The sequence below is a fragment of the Wasmannia auropunctata genome, unplaced genomic scaffold, assembly GCF_000956235.1.
Source record: "Wasmannia auropunctata unplaced genomic scaffold, wasmannia.A_1.0 LD335988.1, whole genome shotgun sequence".
Lineage (NCBI taxonomy): Eukaryota > Metazoa > Arthropoda > Insecta > Hymenoptera > Formicidae > Wasmannia > Wasmannia auropunctata.
This window is the reverse complement of record NW_012026902.1, coordinates 289,114-306,411: the sequence shown is the minus strand read 5'-3', so window position 1 is coordinate 306,411 and position 17,298 is coordinate 289,114. Positions and strand designations below refer to the sequence as shown.

Below are 17,298 nucleotides of genomic sequence, written 5' to 3'. Positions count from 1 at the left end.
TTTCGAAGTCATGCATCTTTATGTGGGCGCGTATCTAACTTTGCAAGATCTAATTTTTCATCGTTTTAATGTGCGCAATAATCATGTTTTGCGATCGTAAGATAAATCTGTACTTCTGCTCCCAGAAAAACAATTATCTGGATTTCATTCAGCATTTTAATTAACATTTTACGGAAGCATTGCAGCAGGAATTCGTTTAGAATTGCGCCTTGCGTAACCTCTGACATGCACGTTTTATATCCGCGATTAAGTATTTTGCTTCCGTACAGACTCCGTCGTTCGCGGTTAATTAAACGCTGTTAATTATAGTGTCTCCTTGTGTACTCGTGCATAAATTTATCTCGACTACTTATTTCTTCTTCAACAGGCGTGACATTTTGATTGAGTTTTTCTATCATAAAAAAAATTAAATATTGTTCATGTAACATTTCCTTACAATTAAATTTTATATAAATATTATTTTAATATTCTTTGAAAATAGAAAATTGTTTAACAGTTTATCAGTCTCTAAGTAATTTATTGCTTAATGAAGAATAAAATTGATATTATAATTTAAAAAATTAAGTTTGAATCAATATCTTTTTGCTTTATTTAAAGATTAAAGGACTAATTATTATTTTTTATATAAATGCTACTTTAACACTTGACAAAAGGTTAGAGAATATCTGATAAAATTTCAAAATATCACGTATAGCTTCTTCTCCTGTAACATTATAAGGACTCTATTTTCACTGACAGTCCTTCAACTTGTATCCTCTGAGGAAGAGCATCGCACGTTGACTTAGGATTATGCAAATTGGAAACACGAGGTAGTATCGTCCTACAAAAGAGAGGGGGAAAGCGAGCTAGTAAGAGAGAGAGAGAAGAGAGAAGTGAGAGGGAGAGGGAGGGAGAGAGAAAGAGAGAGAGAAAAGAGAGAAGAAGAGAAGAGAAGTATAATTCGACTGCGTGTTTCGTCCCATCCATCCGGATGTGACGTGGCTCGCTTTCCCAGCGAGATCCACTCGGAATCCATAAAACACGCGTTTTTCTTCTTTTGTTTTTCTTTTCCTTCGATTCTTCTTTTATCCTATTCAAACATAATCCTCACACCCATAGTAAATATTGACGGATTGAAAATTAGAAGTATTCACGTTCTTCCATTCTGCTTTCAGTGTAGAAAATTTGTTTCTGTTGGACGTTAGGTAAAACTTTATTAAAAAATTAGATGCAATAAAAAATATATATAAAATTTGGAGAGATTATATGCAGGATTGGGAATGTTACCTTAAAAAAAGTAACGCGTTACTGTATCGTTATTTTTTGTAAAATGTAACTTGTTACCGTTACTTTTTACTAATTTTTAAAATCTCGCGTTACCGTCACCGTTACTTGAAAAGCAACAATTCGTTACTTTTTTGTAAAATTTTAATTCATAGATTTATTTTATTTGATAATAATTATTATAAATGTAATAATAAATATTAAAACTTGAAACTCTAAATTAATCCGTATATAGAGCTAGTTTTTCTTTATACTTATTTTTATAGAAAGTTAAATTAAATTCATTGTTTTTAAATATATTAATGCCATGTCATTATCAGCAGCATTTATCCAATATAATATTCACTATTAGTATTGAAAATCTATAATATTTATATATGTAATGTGAATTATGGGTTTTCAATACTGGTAGTGACTATCGAAATGTAGCCTACGAAGTATAGAGTACAAAATATTTTTTTATTTAGTATAGAGTACAAAAATATATTATAAAATAAGAAACTAAAAAAAACCAACAATGACAAAAATAACGCAAGTTTGTAACAATTATTGTAAAAATGTAACGACGTTACCGATGGAAAAAAATAACGATAACGGCATTACAAATAACGCGCGTTACTTCCCAATGATTCTGAATATATGCATAGATAATAGAATGTAAAAATGACAGTAGAATTTAATTTTATTATGGATAGTTGAACAATATTACGAACAGTTTCACGTCAGTCTTCAGTTTTTGACAGAGACTCTATAGTTTACTAGGCCAGGAAACTTTGCGCGTAGCTTCTAATAGCCATAGTATTTGCTTTGCTAAGTACTCCATATTACTTCAGAGTTTAGTTCAGGGTAGTACTTTGAGGGTACAGACAACGTAAAGCTCTTCGAAGTCTTTTCTCGAGTTTCGTTCTTACCCTCGATCGAGCGAACGGCAGAAACGAGTCTATAGTCAGCCTCGTAGACGTCGTCTTTCCAATTTCGCGGTGTCGAGGGTGGACGTTAAGGAAAGGAGAAGGGCTCCAGTCTATAATTAAAGCAAGCCGAGCACACGCGCCACGTGTACAGGGTGATTCACGTAAATGATAAGTAAAGATAATTCATCGAGGCAAAGAAACGTAAACTCGATCAGTCGATGTTCTTTCTTCAAAATTTTTTAATGTTAAAAACATTTTATGTCAATAATTTTAATATATAGAGCAGAGAATCTAAAGTATAATTTTATTTAACAAGTATATATTAAATATTTTGTTTAATATATGCATAATAATTATTAAATATTATGTAATCTTGAAAAATGTTGAATTCTAAAAATTGAACGTGTTTCTTATTTATTTTTATGTTTTTTTAATTGATATTTTTTTTGTATTTTAAGCGATTTGTGAAAGAGCTTGTAACCAACTCGAATCACGTGTTTTCCTTTCGGAACCACGCTCAACACGCGACTTGCAACTCGTCGTCGGTTTACAACTTATACGCACTCCTGCCACATGTACAATAGCGTACAGAACGAAACGTGCGTTCTTCGTTCGCTACGTAAACCGGAAGTCCGATGATTGCACAAATCGGCGTGCAGCATTATACATGCCAACGTACCTACATGAAGATGCAATCCATTCTCTCATTTCTAATCTCATATCATATCATATCAGTCCTTTCAAAATAATGATCTTTATTCATTGAAAAAATGATCTAAAATTGGATTATAAAAGAGATTAAGAAAAATATATAGATTTTAACACCAATTAAGGGAATTTAATAGTTTATTAAAAAAAATTTTTTTTAGAATAAAAAGAAAATCTTAATTATTTGTAAGTTCAGATTCTCTTCTCTTTTGTTAGGTTTTTTGGATTGATTGTGGATATTCAGATAAAAAAATGTTAATATTCTACGTCGAAAAATTTGCTTGTTTTTCTCTAATGCGCATAAACTCGGTTCCATGGCAGAATCGGGCTGGTTCTCATCTTCGCACTATCTTTCGATCATCAACGTTGTTTTGATGATTAAAAGAAAGTCGGTAAAACTCAAACTAAACCGGAATCGGCGCGGCGTCTTTGGCTAGCCAGTCGGCTCATTGCGATCTATTTCTATTTCGCGGATAATCCACTCTCTCTCGAGATAGTGAGGATGAGTCATTTCGTATATATTAGTCAAGCACTACGCGCTGTCCCTAATTTCTCCAGGGTGACAATTTATAAATAATATAGATTGTTCTAGATTTTGTTTGTACTATTATTTACAAGTAAATTTTAATAGGGAATTAATTGAAGACATTTCAGAGAACATTTCAGAGAAAAAACAATTTAATTGTGAAATAACATAAAAATTTACTTCAATAACTTCTTGATTTAAATATCTCTAACAATATAATTAGTAATATATGTTGAAAGGTATTTTATTGTTAAGTATATGAATAGTTTATGAGTCGAAAGAAAAAGTTTATAGAATTAGGATATATAAAAAAACAAATCTGATGGATAATGTATTAGAGTGTTTTAATTTTATAATTATTATATTCACAAACAAGGAACGTGGAATTGTAATGCAATTTATCTGTAACAAGGTAACACTGAAAAGTCCGAAACCTATATACGCATTTAAGTAAACGTAATTTGATGAGCAAACGTTCAAAAATTGATTACTTAATTGTTCAGATTAAACAAACGCGAGCAAGTGTTAGGAGAAGCATGCGGGGTGCTGATGGTAGAATGTCGAAAACGTCGTCAGTACGTCACAGGTGTCCCAGATACGAGATAGTACATATGTACTGTGCGAGTGGTAAGAGGGAAGAGAGCGAAGAGAAAACGGGGAAACATAGGCGCGGTTTCCCGGTATAAGACCGCTTTATGGAAAAAAAAAGGAATAGACGTGTTCTAAGGCCGTAGTTCCTCTTTTAATTGAAAAGTGCGTCGTATACAGAATGTATATATGATTTATGTGTCCTTAAAAATATTTTTAAATATATTAATACAATAAAGATATTAACGAATAATTTATTAAAATGCCAATTTTTACTTTCTACAATTACTTATTTTTAAATTTAATTAATTTAATTTTTTAATTGAATTTTAATAAATTATTAATTTAATCTTAAAATATATTTAAAATTAATTTATAAATCATGCCATTCTAATATACATATATCAATTCCCTAAACATTAATTCTCCTTGAATTAATTTTGATTCGAAAGAATTCGCCACGTTCTAGATTATTTTTCCTTTTGTTATAAAATACGATCTTTACTTTCTATCTCCGGATTAGTCATCAAGTATCTGACGATAACTCGAGTTTCCCACGTAAGATTGCTTGCGCAAAAGTTTGATCAGTCACACCGTCTGTTGTGTTACTTGATTAATATCCGCGATTAATCGTCTTTGTATTCATGGTGAAATTAACATGATATACAATAGAAAAAAAGCCGACAATGCACCCACGCAATTTTCGCATGTGCAATTTTCGATCCGGTGCATCTTCCTTTAATTAATGTCTTACGTAGAATCATTCCTTGTAACCGTCCGCCTCCATCTCTATTGATCCTCCACACGGACGTGACGTTACGAACGATTCATAATATGACTCGGAATGCAATTTTCCCTTGACGTAACGTGCAGTGCATTCTACATCTTTAGATAACGATTTATGTTTTTAATCTCAGTTCAACGTTGTGATCATTTATTTCCCCGCATTTGCGCAATACAAAAATTGCATTCTGAATCATTATATATATTTTTTTTGTTTATATTTATTTTAGAAGTTAAAATTTAAATTAATTAACGAACTCTTCTAGATTTACTACATGCGTAAATGTAGAATTTTTCATCATATATTATATACACTTTAGAAAGTAATAGACTTTTTGCATAATGAGGACTTAAAAATAGTGCAACGCATTCCGGGTATTTCCGGCCATTTGTCAGCGTACAAGCGATCAGGTCTGTTTTCAAAAGTTAATGACGTTCCCGCGTGAGTCGATAAACTGTTACATTGTCGGCTGTCGGCCTGGTGTGTTCGTGAAAGATTCAGTAATTCGATTCGCGGATGTCTTGGTGAATGAGCCGACCGCGGAAAAAAAGCCTCGCCTCTCTCGGGTCCCGCCAGTATAGTAACGTTCAGAATACACAATGCTGAGTAAATTGGATGGAAATACGCGGATCAAAAGTGGTCAGTACTCTTCCTGTTTCTTTACACGTGCCCATAGTTTAGATTCTAAAATTTTGGAACCTTGCATACAAAAGTGTTGACTATAAAATAACCTAAACTCTCTTTTTTAAGTTCTTATATCATTTTTGAATCTCGAAAAATCTCTTAGAGAATCGGGAATCTGAAAAACATTAAACCAATAAATTCAAAAATTTTGAAATTTTAAGTATTTTCTTTGAATTTTTTTATTTTGATATATCCAGTCAATGACAATTTGTCTTAAAAATTGATATTCATTGACGGTGTCATCTGATTGAGTACCATATTAGTAAAAAATTAATTGAGAACATATCGATGGTATTATGGATATGAACTGATCCCACTCACAATTTGCGAACCACGTGGATACCTGGGTTCTCCAGGCTCCCACACTTGGAGCACGTTCCCACTACCTGCCAATTGCTCCTTCTTCCTTGCTCTTTCGTCCTTCTCCGCGGGCTTGCTAACGCGGTCCCTGCTCGACCAATTGCGGTGTGGCTTACCTCGACCTCGTGTCCCTGTATGTTCTCTCTGTCTCTCATCGCTTAGTGTCCTACGAGTGATCCAGCAGCGTGGATGCTGCATCGATTCTCGCAATCAGAAAGCACGCGAAACGTGTCAATAAATCAATCAATTAGTTTTATTGCAGTGTGTAGTGCCGTTATCACGATGCTAATTAATTAATTGACAAATTGCTCATTGCGTGTTTTATAACTTATATTTGATGAGGAAACATAGAAAAAGCTGTCGTTAGGTAATATTGAATTTTCTATTCATTTAATTTTCTCTCCAATTTTATATCAATCTGATTACTATTAATTTTTCATATTTATTTTATTTTTTTATTTCTTTTATCCTTACATATTATATTACTTATAATATCATTGAAAAACACTTTTGATCATTAAAAATTAAACGCTTCCTGTATACAAATATTAAAGTATCGTCGAATTTTTGATGTGGAAAAATTAATTCTTCTAGTTGTAGTCGACAAATCTCTTATCTGTTGGAACAAATATCTATTTAAAAAATTAATTTACGCATGTTTGAGACATAAGCAAATCCAGAACGAGTATTCCCCAGATACGCCGCATGGGCGTGTGTTTTCCGTCTTTTCTCAGTTAACGTTCCATAAGTGCTCGAGTAGCACGTGCGGTGATCCGTTTTACTTCCTGTGATCTTATTCTCGTCTTCTCATAACTCGTCCTCTGTGAATGAAAAAATTATCGATTATTCGGCTCGTTTTCATCTCCGCGAATGATCGTTCGAGCACTCGCGGAGTACTCGAGTTTATAACCGCCGCGGTTGTCGCCGGTAGACGCGATCAATATTGATCTCTAGCAATTGCGGGAAATTTCAAGTGAATGTATCCATTATTAGTATTTCGAATAAAGCACTCATTTAAAACACACTGTATGTTTTTTAAAACAAAGTGAAGAAAATATATAATTTGATTTATTAAATGAATAAAGAAAGTTTACAACAGTATAGTATTAGAGAATATCATATTAGAAAATTGAAAATTAATGATATAAAGAGTAGCAATTGAAAATGTTAATTTGTTATAAAAATATAGCTATGTGAATTTTCCAACATTGTAGAACAAAAATTAAGTATTAATATAAAACATTAAAATAATTGAAGATTTTATACTTGCTGAACATTCTGACTTTTTAAATAATTTTAGTGCATACTGCATTATTATACCATATAATATTTTATATTATATTTCTGAATTAAATTTGAAATTAAGAAAGAAAGGGAGGTAATCGAAAAAATTAAATCCGCAGAACTATAACGATTAACTATTAACGAGTGCATTAATATTATAACGTTTTGCTTCTTAGCAATTCAGACAATATGCTTTGTGATCACATTAAACTAAACTAAAGGATTAACAGCGTTAGAGTGCTAATAGTCCTGACGAGGAGTAAAGAGATACTCCGAAAGCAATATCACAATCAACCGTTCTGCTTTTCGCAAAAAAAATTGTTTCTGAAAAATTTCACAAAAAAATTATCTTTCACCATATCTATCAAATATTTCTTGTGAATATTGATGAGATGTTTGTATCCGCTAAAAATATAATTATAAAGATAGCTTGCTGACAACGGTCTTTAATCCTATATTTTGGGATTCAGTTAATCGAGTCTAGACGAGAAATCGAAATAACGGCTCGGCGAAATCACAGAAGGTCGACTGTGTTGCAACTTGCTCGCTCGCAATGAGTGAGCTTGGACGACGAGCTCATTAACTCATAAAATTGAACGGGCTGAGTTGTCAGTCAAAGAAGCAGCGACACTCGCGCGCAGTTAATAAAGCGACCGTTAATCGGCGACGACGATGACAACATACTGTGGTGGATTCCTTTTAACTAAGTTCGACCCCTCGACACCCGAAATGATTGCATTCGCCGCATTCGCTAGACTGCCGAGCAAATTCTTTTCAAGCTTGCTTCTGTCCAAGCTTGCTTGCGCGAATGCATTCCCGGTGAAAATGTTTATTTCAGAACTTGAAAGTTTTGAGATAAGGAGAGATTAATCATGAAAATTCTCAGAAACGTAATTAATTATATTAATTATATTAATATAACCGAGGACTGTTAACCATAGCTAAATGATTAATTAAACTATATTAAGCATAGATAAATAGTTTATTAACAATATAAATAATGCACTCTTTAGCTTAATTTAACACAATTTAATCATAAAATTATGAAAAAAGAAATGAAAATATTATCATTTATTTTATCGAAAATTTGATGAAATAAATGCAAGAATTATTATGTTAATTGTAATAAACTTTCCAGAGCTTCTTCTTACAGGAGTTTAAGTCTAAATAATAAGATATTTTTATCAATTATAAAGCAATGAGATCAGCAATGATGTCAACTTACTTATCTTCAAAGTTACGTATGCACATACCTGGTCAGTGTTCGAATTCTGAAGTTCTTCTTTAGATATCTTATGATATCCCCATAACGTATCTATCTCACCGAATTTTTTTATTGTCGATCCATTATATCTACAAATAATTGAATTTAATCAAACCATTTTACGCTATAAAAAAGAAATAAGCAAATCGTGTGAGCAAATGAAAAGTAAACGATGATTTCGTATGACCCGCGGGTGCGTTTTATTAAATTATTATCGCCGTTTACGAGTCCAGAGCTCGTTCGAGCTTGGGTGACGCTGGTAAACGGTCGCGAGATCGGCAATGTCAAATTGCCTCTTAAAATGAACGTAAAGCAAATTGCATAAGTGGCGAGGTACACGCTGGCCAATCGCAGGGTCGTCTTCGATATGCACTGCTACTGTGCATGTCGTATACGCAGTATATATATCGTACCTTTCTTTGTGATACCTGCGGTCGCATACCTGCGTCTCGTTGCGACGATCTCTCGCGTAAATCGTTGCCGACTTCCGCCGCCGCGGAAAATTGCGGGTACTTATTATGACACGACCTTGAAGTGGGAAAATAGACAATTATCTTGATTTGCACTCAACAGCATTCACATACATTCGTACATAATTCAGCAATGTTAGCAATAATTGTACCAAAAGATGATTAGGTTTCACACATTTTCTACGAGGTTTAAAAAGTCTATATACATATATTTATATTGCACATTTCTATTATATACATATTACAATTTATATTATATCTTTATTATTTATATTGATACATTAATTATTTTAGCTATTTTCTTTTATTATTTATTTTATCATTATATAAATCTTAATGGTCGTAATAATAATAATAATATTTTTCTTAGCTATTAATATTTTTTTTAGCTTTTTACATAAAAATGCGAATTTTTACGTAAAAATTGAGAAAGAGGCAATAACGTATCATATATGATAACATATTCTGTGTGAAATCAACAGAGACACTCCTTATCTGCTTTCCTACAACTATTTCAACTATTTGACCTCGTAAATCATTCAACACGCATGCCGCGCGCGTCGAGCATCGTTCGCTAGCATTGCCCTGCAACGCGAACCTCTCGATATCCATCAAACGAACTGCGTCGTACATGCTCGCGCACGGACAGACGTGCGATCGCGATTGATGTACCTATCTAATGATTTATAAATTCATTGCTCTTTTCGTGAGGCGTAAATTCCCCGCCTCAAGCGATTCGAATCCGAAATTTACGCACCTGTTATACTCACCGTGCCGCAAGCACGATTGCAATTAGTGCGATCGACGACTCGCGGTATTTCGCGTATGTGAATTTGCTGTTTCACGGTGATTGCGATTCTGTTGATATTGAGTTGCGAAAGCTTTGTCGAGAATCATTGTAGTAGCTCAGTTGATTTCACGAAAATTAACGACGTACGTTTTGAGGTTCATTGGATTGACTGTGCAAAGCAAATGCAATTAGAAATGAAAGAAATTTTTATTTTTGTTATCGCTGTTTTTCCACACACATTTTTCCATTAATATTTTTCAAAAATTTACTAAACAATTTCTAATAAAGAATACATATGTATATAATATATTTGTAAATGTTACAATGTCGATTAATTAAACTATTTTTGTTACATATAACTTAAAAATAAATAAATTAAATCAAATTAATATTAAAGTTTTTTTTATATTTAGATGAACAATTATCAATGAATCAGAAGAATAAGTTATTTCGAAAGAATAACGAATAAAATTTAGTCTCTTCTTTCCTGGACGACTGGGATGTAGTTACAATTCTAGACGTACGTTGATTTTAACGAGTTCTGGTAAGCCGCGGGGAGTCAGTTTTTCGCTGAAAAATCGAGTCATCCGCGCTCTTACGAATTTCAACGCACGTCCGATCAAATTGCGGTAGGAGACTGAGATAGAAGGGCATGAGCATGAGAATCTTTTAACGGTACCGAAAATGGAGAATCAGACGTGCGATGCAGTCACGAATCTTCACGCGCAATCTCCGTGAATCTCGTGCAATCGTCCCGCACTTTTGCATATCAAAGTAACGTTGAATAGATGAGAGTTGATGCAAATAAACTTAAATGTAAAGAATTAGGAATTTTAAGAAAAATCCTGAAGAGAGGTAATTACGTCACTATATCAAAGAAAAAGAATATAATATTTTTATTAATTTTTTTTTAATACTATAATTTCTATCAAATATTTTTTAATAAAGCTAAGTTCAAAGTTAAATAATAAATGTTGCAGCGCTAGTAATTTCTCGGTATTCGAGAAATTAAATTAGATTCCAATTTTCCAAACGTTTAAGGCATTTTTAAAATACAAATTCAAACAGATTAAAGAATTATTTTTAAAATCTGCATAATTCTTTCTTCTTTTTGCCTTTATTTTAATTTATATTATGTAATTTTCGATTTAATGAAAATTCTTTATTGTTCTTCATTAATTGAAGAGAATGATATAATGCATACATCTTTTAAATCTTTGCTATGATTTCTATAATGTATTTATTCACACGGAACAGAGATACAGTAGTTATACAGTGCAAAACTAGTTTGTCGGAAGCCGAAGGTCAGTGAGGCTGGGTGACACGTGTGTGCACACGTTGCAGTCCGCGAACTGCGGCGCATTGCAGCAGCGAATTGCAGTTTCTGCGATCGTTATCGTTGCTTATTGTGCGCGGTGCCGTTCTCATCGGCGCGCGGATTTTTACCGCAAGTCGTTGTCCGATCGTACGCCGGCTCGAGAAACGAGATTCAAGGTGAGCTTCGATTCGAGAGCATGCGTACACACGCGCGCGAGCTCGATACGGTAACGCGACTCGTTCTAGAAGCCCCGCCGAGCCTCCGAGCGATTATTATGTGGGCCCACATTGGAATACCGTTTTTGTTTTTTTTTTTTGCCGCGGCGCGCACGGAAATAGGCATCATCACGATCAAAATTATCTAATTTGGAGGTGTCAATGCTCGCGGAATTTTTATATTAACAAATCGAAGCTTGAGTTTTAGTGACCAGCAAAAATAAAAGTGCGAGACTAAAGATTTAAAAATCCAGAAGTTTTAAAATTCCGGTACCTGAATTGAAGTCGAAGGATCAGAATAAAAATATGACACATTTTTATAGTCTAAATTTCGCGGAATTCACAAATTCCCGAGGTCTAAGAAGGATCTCACACGTCGAAGATGTGTCATCGTTCAAGAATCTCGCATAATCTTTATACTTGGAAAAAGTTATATTAAAGAAACATAATTGTTTTATCGCGGTGATTAATATAAAATAAATTGCTCCAACTTTGTCTTTAAAACTTTTTTGATATCGTGATTCCTGAATTAATCCTTGCATTTTCAGGATTATTTCGCGCGAATTAACGCGCATGATTTGCTAAGGATGCATGGACGATTATTACGAGATTCTTCGGCTTTTCGAAGCCGTTCGCGAACCGTTCATTTTTCGTCGCAGATTATCATGCTCCCGTTATACATTCCGCGAATTCTGTCGGTCGTTGTAACCATTAAGCTGACTTGTTTGGACCCTACTGAATTACACCGGGTGACTCGGAATTTCGATGGAATTGCAACTTACGCACCTTTTAATTTTGTAATCAGATTCTGAAAGCTTTAGAATTTTAAAACCTCAAATCTTCCAATCTTGATAATAGGTTCTTAGAGATTTTTATTGTACATCTTACATCTTTAAAGATTCAGATTCTCTAATTTTAACAGCATGGAAATCTTGTTTCAAATTTTATATCTTTAAACATCTAAATTTTTTATATATACATAATAGAGAACCTTTGATAATAAAAGAACCAAGTTTTTCTATATAAAATTTATAAACTGAATAAAACACTCTAATTATGCTATTTTGAATTCGATGATCACTTTATTATTGCTTTCCCACAGTTGATTTTAATTTTGAAACAATTGAGATGATTTAATTTTTAATCCTGTTTTAGATTAACAAAAAAAGTTGCTTATTTATCACTTTGCGATTGGTTTTTAAATAATTTTGGCAAGAATGAATGTCGGATGGAACGTAAATAATTTTCTTCGACGAGAAATTCGTACTATAGCGCGGGCTAAATTGAAGCACGTTCTCAGCAATGGTTTTAATTAAAGCCCGCAAGGCGAACGGTAATCTGTACTAATCACGAAATTGATCCGCCACGCTTCCAACCCGCGCAAACTCTTTCTTTCTTCGCCTCGGACAAAAGGGCCGTCGACCTAGCTTTCGGAAATTCTACAAAAGATGACAGTACGGTATTAATTAAATTCCTCCGTAACGCTAACGTAAACCAACCTATTAACGCATCACGAAGTCGAGTCTGCATTTTATATAACTTTATTTAATTGGACCAATGAAAAATAGTAAAAATACACACGAATTTTCAAACGAAGTAATTTATGCATGTTTGTTTGATTTAAGCTTGTATAAGAAATAGTCTTAGCATTAACGTTTTAACTTTATACCAATAAATGATTTTACTAATTGAATGTTAATACTATGCTATATTAATTAAATTTTTAAATTGAAATTTATATTATTTATAATAATTGAATACTTTCTACAGCTAAATGTCTTAATAAATTTAAAAGATACATTTCCGCATATTCAAGCATATGCAATTCTGGAATTAGTTTGTCCATTAGCGAGCGGAGTCAATTAGATCCGCTGACCGAAGACTGGATTCATTTCACCGTTTCGAAGCTGGGGATCGCGCTAATTGCAGGTTTTAACGAGCATCAGTTCGTCCAGCTGCCGCTTCCATTTCCGGGATGTCGTGCGAACATTGCGCGTCTTCTCTCTCTCAGAGGTGTCTTAGAAAATCAGGTTAGCCTTGCCAGGAATCCCCTTTCGCTCTTTCTCGAACCACTACGCTAAATCGCTCTCGTTTGGCAAAGAAACTTCCAGGAAATTTACCCTGAATTCCACTAACCACAATGTAATTGCGAACTGAATTACGTATGTGCGAATTGAATTTATTCTAATCATATTAAATTAATTTTATGTTGCGTAATATTTTAAGTATTATATTATATTATTAAATTATTATAATAATTTATTATTGTATTGATTATCTTCAATAGATAATTGTAAAATCACTAAACAATATTTTATATTTGTGAGGCATTTAGGGAATTTATCGTTGCTGTTTAATCTCTTGTTCACTCATTAAAATATCAAATATTTATTCGAAAACACGACAAATAATTTTTTATTTCTATACTTTTGCTACTTCTGGGAACTCTCTTTGACATAATCATGGTACAACTAGATGCACCTAGTCTGCAACATGAAAAGATTATGCATGGTAGATAAGCGCGATGATTATTTAGCTATAATTAGGTAGGAAAAGTCCGGAAGATACGAGCAGTCTAAAAATATTTTACCTGTCCACGTTGTCCGTTACTACGGGATTGCGGCACAAGATGCGTAATATACAACTTTTGCTGCTTTCATATAGCATGAGATATACATTGTGTTTGTCAATCCATTCACTTTTCCTCACTCGTTCGTTTTTCTTGTAGTTGATCATTAATTCCGCAAAGAACGTTTGTAAAGAAACATTAATAAAAGAGTTATAGAGGAAAAATGTATTAATTAATCATAATTCTGGATATTTAGAAAACAAAATGCACAAATTGTTAGGATTCTAGTCGTATCTTGTTATAATAAATTAAATAATAATTTAATAATAATTTTTTAAAATAATAATTTATGGCAATATAGAGTTATATTTCAGATATAGAATTAGATACATTTTATAAACTAACACTGTTAATTTGTAAAATATTTTTTATGTTTCTGTATAAATAATAGTTTCCTTAGGAATAAAAAACAAATATTTCGTTATTCGTGAATAAAAGATCGAAAAGAAGATGTATAAAGAAAAAGAGAGTCCTTCTATGGACTCCTTTTCTCTTGTTCGTTTTCCTTCTCGTGAACCGCAGAAGCGAAGACGTTACCATAAGAGGACATCTCCCACCATATCTGGACCTCCGACCTCTCTTTCTCTCTCTTTTCTTTCGTTCTTCCCTGGGACCGCAAACTTGCGGGCCCCCAGGGGTATTCCGAAGAGGATTGTCCTCGCCGATACTTGTAATTCGTGAATACTAGCGTATATTTGCAATAGCAGTTAATTTATTTTAATTTAACAAATCGTCATTCTTTCTTAAATTATAGATTTTTTAAATTAAACAGTTATATATTAGAAATGTCTCTTTTGATATTTAAAAATTAATTATATATATATATATATATAATTAATTTTTAGTACTAAGAAATTTATTTTATTGTCATCACAGATAATTACTTAGCTATATGAAAGCAATCTATTTCCAAAAATAAATTTTTCAAATGTGTGTATAAGATAAACCTAATAGCTGACTGTCAATCGTAAATCGTGTAACATTAAGTATTTCGTACGCGCGTATCAAAATTTAACTTAAATATTCAATTGAAATAGAAATGACAGAATAAAATTTTGAAATGCCAAATTGAAAATTTGATGAAATTGATTGAAGAAATGCGTGAGTCTGGACCGCCATAAAGCACGAGTCATACTCGCGATTCTTCATGGCGATCCAGCGAGGAGGAGATAGCAGAATGCATTAAAAAGCATCGTTGCCATTTACGGCTGTCATTTCATCAGGATAACTCGAAACTACTCGCAGTGAACTTCGCCTTTTGAAATGCGCTGCGGCTTCTTCTGGAGATATCCTTTTTCAAGACTAATGGATTGTGATAAGGATTTAGGTCTCGATAATACAACATCGATTTAACGTCTCTCTCGCTTTCTTTCTCGTTCCCGCTATCATTTTAAAAAAACGAAGGCTTGTCATGATGCCGGTGGAATGACGTGGCGCATTCCGATTAAGTTGTCGAGCAAAGGAAGTGATTAAGAAAGAGAGAAAATTCGAAAATAAAGCATAAGAAATATAAAATCTTTTATAATATATTTATATACTATAAATAAATTATAAGAGTTTTTATATTTCTTATGCTTTATTTTTAATTCTATTATATTTAATTTAATTTTTTATATTAATTACCTTTTGCTTATGTTTTTGGATGCAATTTCTTAATCAAACTGAATTCTAATTTAAATTCCACAAATTTAAATTCCACTGAATAAACATATAAAATGTTATACACCTTAATTTTCTTAATGCGAAATTATTTCTATTATTTTTCAATTTTTTATGAAATATCACAATAAGTATATATCAATATGAATATTATGGATTATTACTATGAGTATGAGTTCTTATACGAATTAATATCTAAATCAAATTCACTTCTACTCTTATCTTCTTGTTAACGCTTTCTAGTTCTCTTGTAATGAACTTTCCGACTACATTAATGGGGTGATACCTACGTTTCCGTCCGTGACCAGGTGAGTCACCAGCTCTTTCTCTCTCTCTCTCTCTCTCTCTCTCTCTCTCTCTCTCTCTCGTGCTACCCTGTAGTGCCTTGGCACGGCTCGTTTTCTGGGCAAAAGCCGGGATCAGAAACAATGGAAACGAGAGGTTGGTGGGCACGTGTGTGCAAGGTAGCCACGATCGCAATGGTCACGTTTCACTCTCGCGTTATATGTATCGTGTGGTGTACTGTGTGGAATGCTAGCAAGGGCTGTATGCGTCTCTTTCGAGGACATCCTATACTCTTCCGCCTTACTTCTTCCGCTCCTCTTCACTGTAACGAATGTTATCTATACCACTATTCGATACCCGATCTTAAAATCCTGATTCTTGATGTCCAGAAGTTCGATAGTTGTATATCCAGATCTTCTCTTAGTTGTATTGACTTCAATAAATTGATAGAGAAATTATTAGAACTGGACCTTAGTGATTACTTAAAAAATAAAAATATAACATATTATATTTTTACGATCGAATCATAACACTGGAAATCAACTTAATAGATAATTTGGAAATTAATTTTGAAAATAGTTTGCGAAAATTAAAAATGTATTTAATTATTAAGAATAAGAAATATATTAAGTTTTGCAAACAAAGCAGTAAAAATATCGCATTTTATAAAACTAAAAAACGATCAATAACGAAGCATTGCTTCTGTGTTGTACAGGTTGAAAACGTGAGTTTGTGCGTGGGAGCACTGCGGGCTTTGGGAGCGGATGTAGGTGCTGTGAACCCGGGTGAATTGGCGGCGGGATCAACCCTGTGGCCGGTACTGGCTTTGCTCTTCGCTCTGTCACGTTACAAACAGCGAGCCAAGCAGCTACAGGATATGCCCAGGTAAACCAGTCTTTTCAAAATTATTGATTATAATGATGAAGGCATTTTCATAATGATAAAAAGCATGTATAATTTTGAGAAGCTTTATTTTGAAAATAGATTCTGGAATCTTTAGAATCATGAAAAGAAGAATTTTGAAATTTTAGTTTCTTGAATATACAGAGTGCTTGAAAATTTAAAAACATTTTGGATTATTTTTAAAACTATAAATATTTATATTACAGACAAACAAACTTTTGAGACTTAAATATTTTATTTTAAAATTGAAATTATTGAATTCGATTAATTTTTGTAATTTATATATTTGAATTTTGATTTTTGCTATATTTAAATTATAAAACTTTTTTAAATTGCAAAATTTTTAAGAATTCTTAAAATTTCTAACATTTAAGATCTTTTAAGTATATTATATATTTTAGATTTTTTTCCTTAATGGTTTTTTCTTAATGGTCATCTTGAAATTTATTTTGTATATTATTTGAAATTTTCAATCTTCTTTGCTATACCGTTAATGGGTAACTTTAGACCATATCGACTCCGCATAAACCGCATGGCTTTCAGAAATCGACCATCAGTTTACTGTACAGCCTAACGTCGGTAAAATAGCGATACGAATCCATGGTGACTTCCTGTAGATACAGAAAATCTGTTATAGTAGTCGATGGTACTTACCTA

At 32.9% G+C, this 17,298-nt stretch overlaps 1 protein-coding gene across 1 annotated transcript in view; it reads left to right on the top strand.

Annotated features, from left to right (window-relative positions):
• Nucleotides 1–16,627, top strand: part of LOC105454177 (protein sickie-like) — a 69,281-nt gene extending 52,654 nt beyond the window's left edge. The window contains exon 5 of the mRNA XM_011696607.1: nucleotides 16,454–16,627. Within this exon, the coding sequence (XP_011694909.1) occupies nucleotides 16,454–16,627 (174 nt within the window). The remainder of the gene's footprint in view (nucleotides 1–16,453) is intronic.
• Nucleotides 16,628–17,298: the final 671 nt, after the last annotated feature.